This window comes from Penaeus vannamei, chromosome 31 (assembly GCF_042767895.1).
Source record: "Penaeus vannamei isolate JL-2024 chromosome 31, ASM4276789v1, whole genome shotgun sequence".
Lineage (NCBI taxonomy): Eukaryota > Metazoa > Arthropoda > Malacostraca > Decapoda > Penaeidae > Penaeus > Penaeus vannamei.
In genome coordinates this window covers 28,163,566-28,171,065 of record NC_091579.1, presented here as the reverse complement: position 1 = coordinate 28,171,065, position 7,500 = coordinate 28,163,566, and the positions used below count along the sequence as shown (strand labels likewise).

At 39.4% G+C, this 7,500-nt stretch overlaps 1 protein-coding gene across 1 annotated transcript in view; it reads right to left on the bottom strand.

The window, feature by feature from the left end:
• Nucleotides 1–7,500, bottom strand: part of LOC113800581 (mitoferrin-1) — a 32,444-nt gene that overhangs the window by 7,414 nt on the left and 17,530 nt on the right. Inside the window, exon 2 of the mRNA XM_070144041.1 lies at nucleotides 4,236–6,775. Within this exon, the coding sequence (XP_070000142.1) occupies nucleotides 4,236–4,352 (117 nt within the window). The 5' untranslated portion in view covers nucleotides 4,353–6,775. The remainder of the gene's footprint in view (nucleotides 1–4,235; nucleotides 6,776–7,500) is intronic.

The window sequence follows — 7,500 nt, the reverse complement described above, 5'->3', positions numbered from 1 at the left end:
ATAATAGTGCCATATCTACATTTTAGTTTTCTCTAAGTTAATGGCTGCAGGGTAATGTACTGCTCACTGTAGTCTTTTGAGAACTTTGTTGCATACAGATAGCTCCTTAAGTGGTCAGCCACCTACGAGTTGGTCAGAGGGCCCTACTGGCCGCACCTTTTGCCCCTCATTCCCTGAATTCGATTTTTTTTTCTTTAATGCTAGTAATGTCAATGCTGTTATTAGCCTACTGTTATTGATATTATGATCCTCATATTGTTATTAAAACAAAACCAAACAAAACAAAATAAATAAAATAATATTTAAGAATCTTTCCTTTACTCAAGGAAAAGTGAAAACAGGTGAGGTATGTAGTACTAGTAATTTACTTCTTGGTGACTAACTATTTGTGGAGCCATCTCCGTGTAAACACAATAAACTAAAATTACAATGAACATCCCATGCAAGCACACTATCCAAGCCCTAATGATACAATCTGTTTTAAACCATTACCAAAAGGAAAAGGCAATATCACTGTTTTGTGAATTCTGTTTACAAACAGATGGCTATATATGCTCAGTCACAAGTCAATTAGTAAGCCTACATGACCTCCCCATTTCTTTAGCTCTCTGAAATAAAAATCTAATGCTTTCAATATACATACTTTTGTTATCACTACAAGCATTATGATCACCAACAATATTTTTAACAATACCAATAGCAATATAGAATAATTTCTAAAAATCAAAAAATTGGGTATGCATTGCCTAATAAATGACTCCTTTGTGAGTAACAGTGAACCTTGCAATATAGTTTATAAAGCAGATGTGGGGGCTCTAAACTGTGCACTGATAACAACTAGTTAATTTCTTGAATGTAAAAGAACTTAACGTATACCTAAATCAGTACTTCATCAATGAAGGAAAACAAAAAGACAACAAACATAAAACTGACTATTCCATGGTAATTAAAGTGCCATCATCTGGGAGGATATGTTTTTTTCCTGCTGTCCCTTATTTCTGCAAATATTTCTGTTAAATTTCTTACCACTGAACAATGTCTGTGATCCATTAGATAGTGATCTCTAAGGCATGAAAGTTTCAACAGCAAGCAGCCTTAGCCACTGGACATGTGCTTATCTATGTAACAAGCATATAGTTTCCATGCCCATAGTTAATCAGAATATATAATAATCTACTTCCTAAATGACTTATATCAACCTACAGGCGAAGGAGAAAATGACAAAGAAGACAAAAGATGAAGATGATCATTGAAATGGAGAAACACCATAAATTTTCAGAATACATTATTCATTTACTCAAGATTTAACCAACTGGTGAAGCGATCTCCCAGTGCCGTACCAAAGCATGTTCCCAGTGGTGTGCTAAGTCATCTTCTCTAGGAAAAAATTAGAAACAAAATAGAAACAAAAGAAACAAGTTTAACCCAGTCTATGCTCCTGACCACTGAATGATAAGGCAATGAGGCAAAATTACGTCACTAAGTCTACTTTTGAGGCTGACAGTTTTTAATCCCTGAGTGTGCCATTAGCATACATACTTACAAATTAATCATAAGATTATAAAAATTAATTTAAAAAATGGTCAGTGTTACACATATGACAACCATATACGATTTCTTGCAGTTGGGTGTGTCACACATATGCACATGAACTTAACCTAACCTAATTGAGTGCCGCCACCTTGTTTGTTTCACCAAGTATGCCCAGAACAAGAATCGGGGGCTTTTCATAGTCACTTTCTTAGAGAATGGTGTCTTTATCTTACTTTTCTGTATCTTCCATTAGTCCTTCTCTAAATAATTCCCTCAATAGAAAATATCTGTCACTGAGAAATCACAAGAGTAGTATTCAAAATGAACCTTTATCTAATTTTTGCCTACTCCATTCTAAACTTGCTCTCCTTTATGACAAGTCTACAATTTGAAAGCCTATGTCAACTGATTACCATGGCTCCACTCTAGTAATGCCTCTGGTGAAACATACATACATAACCAAATGGCATGAAGAAATAATTGGAGCAGATTTGCCACTGCACCAGGATTAATATCAATGTTGTCCACAAAATAAAAAAATTGAGCTTTTCAATACACACATGGAAAAAATGAGCTATCAGGCCAATGTTCTTCACTCATTGCACATTAGGGTACATGAGTGGCAATTCTCACAGGTGTGTGGCTTGTCAGCCCAGCCCACACAAAACAATTGTGTGCAGTGTCAAGACCCTGTTTCCCCTTTTTCTGAATAAGTGTTTTTTTAATGGCATTTATGAAGGTCTATGGTTGTTATTTCCTATGCTGTAGCTAACAAGAGACTTCTATGACATACATGAAAACATTACAAGGGGTAAAGTTGATACTGCCATAACATAAGGACCCCCTGTAGTTGGGGGTTCACAACCTTTTTCCTTCTGTGGCTCCCAACCAATATATAATTTTCTTCATGGCCTCACTCAGTTACTGTCATCTTTTCTGATTTAGTTATTACTAATTATGAATAATGGCATCAGTAGGTATATGACACATTATAGAAAGTTCCAATTCATTAATATGTGAGAGATAAGCATATGTAGATACTGTGGGTGAGATAAATGTTTGTATAATTCAACGTCATAATTTTCACATTGCTCCACTGCCTCCCAGAAACTACACTATGACCCCATTTCTAACATTTTGTGGTCATTTTTTTTTATATTCTTGTAATATTCCACTTTCTAAAATACAGCCTGCACCACCCACCAAAACTGGCAGAAACAGGCTCCTGAGCATTTAAATACTGTTCTCCTTGGAGCACGTGCTCTTCCATTTTAGCTAACAGACTGTACATTCCATGCTCATTTACTAATGGAAATAATACATGTGCCCCTTTCTTTGGCCACTGTGTCTAATCACCCTCTAAGACCTTTGTGCACTTGCAGCAAGTCATTCCCGTCATCCAGGTCCTCAGCCAATTTTTTCAAGGAGGCATATGCACATCCAGCCCACTGCCAAATATTTCCATGTAATGGTTACATCACCTAAAGGCTCACTTACACAACATACAGAGCAAATAGATGCCTCCATTACCATGGTGATGTAGATGCCATTTGGAATTCTGGTCATCTTCACCAAGGAATGAGTTAAACATTCTATTATTTTCAAATCTTGAGGAAGGAGTAGACATTCAATTATTTACAAAATCTTTTACCATATTAACAGAACATTAATAATCTTAATTGATAGTTGATGGGAAATTTCTATTCTGCATTACAACATGAAAACAGTTGCACAACTGTCTACTTACTGAGTCTTTAATACTGATATCAATATTCTTCTTTTTCTCTCTCATAAGCTCAATGGGATAATACAACGCTTGAAACTTCTTGTCCAACAAGATGTACAAAACGTTATCACCATACAGGACAACTGGTTCACCTCGACCATCTCACTAACCTCTGCGGTTGGACGAGCAAGTCAAGATGACATCTCAACAGTATTTGTATACAAATAATGCTAGTTGTGGACAATCATAAGATCTTGGTAGGTAATTTCATGGTTTTTTATTATTGTTAGCAAAGGTTATTACAGTGTTTCTCAGCTGCCGATATGTTACCTATGCATCAGAGTAGCTCCTAAACCTATTCAGTGTAAAATGCAGATGCTACTAAAATAAAAAATATATATATTTACTGCAGAACTGCGTAGATTGTGGGTAACGACAGTCTCAAATGAATTCAAACGCAGCTTCAACCTTCTCCTGACAAGTTGTCTAGCCTGGCAAGAGGAGGATTTTCGAACATAGCATAAGGTCCAAAAGAACTTTCTATTTCCATTTCCTCTCTAGTGCCTTTACTAAATTAAATCCCACAAGTCTATTATTGTAACCTTCAGAACTTGTATTAACTGGCTAGGCATAATCTGTGTCAACCATAAATATAAACCAAAAACAAAGAATACAAAAATTGACGTCATCACTTTCCCGCTCGAATTTTCCCTCTCTAAGCTTCCCAGGCGTCTACCCCTTTCCTAGCAACAAGTAAGCATGGCATTACGAGGGCATGGGGGCAGGGGGGCGCGGGGGCTGGCGGTCGGCGCCGTCCCTTGCCCACCATGCCGCGGGAGATCAGCTGATCGGGGTCCTGGCGAGAAGCCGTCTCATATGACCTCATTACCCACGGGTGGTTGCCCAGTACAGTGATTTATTGAATTAGATTTCACGTGTTATCCTGCACAAAAGGTGTCAAACTCAAAGCTCTCACCTTGACTGAATCAACTGGGAACATTACGCAATGCTCCATGATTCCAGCTACAGCTCCGGCAGTCATATGAATCCCAACATTGCCAGTTGGCAAGCTCTCATAGTCGTCAAAATCCATCTCGAATGTGGTCCTTACGTTCCGAACTGTACAGCACTATCCCCTCGTGTACGGTTAGCACACGAAACCCGGAGTATATTTAGGAGAAAGTTACGCAAGGTTTAGTGAACACGGTGATCGGAGCGGCTGCCTCCGCTCTGCACTCTCGCGGAACAGAACTGGCACCTTCCACTCCCCATCGGAAACTAGGAAATTTCACACGTGTTCCCCGCGACCCAAGACTCCCTCTGGCCCGCCCTGATGCTTCGCCGCGGTGCTGCCCTCTATATCGCATTTTATCCAGTGAGAGTGTTTTATTGCGTATTTGCTTGATGTATTGATTTTTCATTGAAACTAATGCATATTTGCTTTATTAAGAGATTACGCTATATGTACGTAGCAGGTGGAATAAAAATATATAGATGGCGCTGTATGAGATTATCTGGGATAGGTGTGTATACAGAAGTGTCTGGCAACGATTTAAAGATCATCTGTTTCACAATATCAGGATTTTTCATAATTGCGACATGTTCACATTCTTTTAATTGATTAATCTTGATTGACCACTTGTTGTGCCAAATAGAATTATACATATGGAGTAAACAATTTACATCAGTCGTACAATTTTATTTTCCTATTTGAAACAAACGTAGACCGGTTAACTCTCGGTCATAAGCAAATGAGAAAAGTTAAGAATAAAATATCTTAAATAACTGATTTGCTGGTGAATTACACCTATGACTGATATTCGGGTTTTCTTATTCTTGGAATGTCGATTTCCATAAAGCTCTAACGAAAAATTAAAGTCCGCAAGAAATTTAGCTTCCCTGTCTCAGAACCTTGTGATTCACATTGCCATACAGAAAAATCATATTTGATATACATATGCCTTATTCTCAGATGTTTAATAGGACTGTTTCTTTCCCCAGCGAGGAACGGCGTAAGGAGTATTCTCATGCCTAAATTTTAACCATACTTAACCTTACTTAGGTTGCAATCGAGAATCCTTCCGAAATATCAGAATATAAATATTTCAAAGGTGCATCTTCTTCTGTTACTCCCGAGAAATAAAATACCAAAAGTAACGCAGAGCTGTAACAGAAATGGTGACAGGGGGAGCAAGTCACCATGATGGCGTGCAAGGTTGAATGGAGGTGGCCGGCCTCCAGAAAGATGGCGGAACTGTACAGACGGAACGTTTTCTAAAAGGGAAACCCGTCTTTGCTTCTGAACAACGACCTGCATTCATCTTACATGTCATGGTTATTCTCTCTTAAAGCAATCTGTATAACCTAATCGCATTCTCTCCGGGATCTAAGTGTCTGCAATTCTTCGATTACTCACTTTAGACTTAAGAAAGCACATCCGTTGGCAAACCTTAAAGCAAACGTAAATGTATAAAGTAAACTCTAAAGCTTTACTGGTACTGGTCCACATTCATGATGAAAATCGATAGGGCATTTCTGCAAAGGCACGAGTCACCGCCTTTGCAACCTGCGAATAGTTTGGTGCATTTCAGAATTGATTTCAGGCGAATTTTCACCTGTACAGATTAAGGGCAAGCAAAACAATAACCATAACAAACAAAGGAATGTTTGTAATAGACGCCGGTGGCTGTAGCACGGGCGACCGGGGGGCCCAGCCGGGTTGCCTCCGTCTACCTCCATATTCAATAAACTTGCTTCCTGCCCTCTGCCATGTCCCCCGTGCCTCACCCATGCCCCTACACCCAAGCTGGCGGTGACGAAGGGTGTGGGGATCTGTGAGCCTGTGTTTGATTATGGAAGTTTTGGAAAGGGAGAGGGAAAAAAAAGAATTTTTCCAAAGGGAGGCGGGTGAGTCCTGGCCGAGGAGGTGCCATGACGCACTATTTCGCAATGGAAGCTTTTGAGTTGGGTTTTGCGCTGTCATTTAGCCAGACAATTCCCAATCTCGTGTAGCTATCAGCTGATGGGCTTTGCTGGACTCACGAATATGTAATGTACAAACAGGTGTAAGGAAAAATGTGTCTACATGCTTGTTCTTGCTCTAAATCAATTGCACGGATATCATAGTGTAGTATATAGATCGTAGTTATTATGTGAATACTTGCGCCTAGCTTATTCAACCTATGTTACGTGAATCGTGCTTCCTGCAAGTTACCTAACGGGCATAAGTTACATAAGTAGGTAAACCATCCCTTAATCCCTATTATTGCATGACATGTCGTTAACCGATTTCCATACAGACTACAAAAAAAAAAACACAATTAGTAACAAATAAGAAAATGAACGGAAATTAGGTTTTATGCGGTCATCGGGGTGGTTGAGGCTGAGGACTGCCAAGTTGCAGCGCTTTAAAGGAATGTGTGAGGGAGAAGCAGAGTTGCAGCACGTCGAAGGCGCAGGAACACGGCAGCGAAAGAGACAGCAGAGTACTCGGAGCCTGAGGTTGCTGCAGCCAGACTGAAAGTGAAGAGAAACAGTGATTTGTTGGAACGAAGAGGAAGGCCTGGGATGCGTGACTGATATTCAGATGCAACAGTGCAAGAAAGTGAAAGAAGCGTGTAGATATTGATTAATACTGTGATACGGTTGTTGGACAATGAAAAGAGCAAGCAAGCAAGCAAGAGAGAGAGAGAGAGAGAGAGAGAGAGAGAGAGAGAGAGAGAGAGAGAGAGAGAGAGAGAGAGAGAGAGAGAGAGAGAGAGAGGAAGAGAGAAGAGAGAAGAAGAAGGAGAGAGAGAGAGAGGAAAATTTAAAAGGGAGTAAAAAAAAATATCAGGGCATGAAAGAGAGAGGAACAGACAGAGACAGAGAGAGAGAGAGACCGTTAGTTAATATTCTACCTCACATGCACCAGCAAGCATTTACAGTCATACCCTCGCTATAAAAAATATTCAAGCAGCTTCATTATATCCCTGCGTATGTTGCCGGCAAAGGGGCGCATGTTAAGACTGCTTCCCTCCTTCATTTTCCATTTATCAAACCTTTAGGATGGCAAACAGCTCAGTGAAATATTAATCTGGAGATATGGTGAAAATAAGAGAAAAGAAAGACAGCTGATAAAGCAAGGGATAATACAAGAGAGATATGAAAATAAAAGTGGAAGACATGTTTGATACAACTGGATAAAAGTTATTGTGGATAAGTGTAATATCTTACTGTTTCTTATCAAAGGAGTACATAAC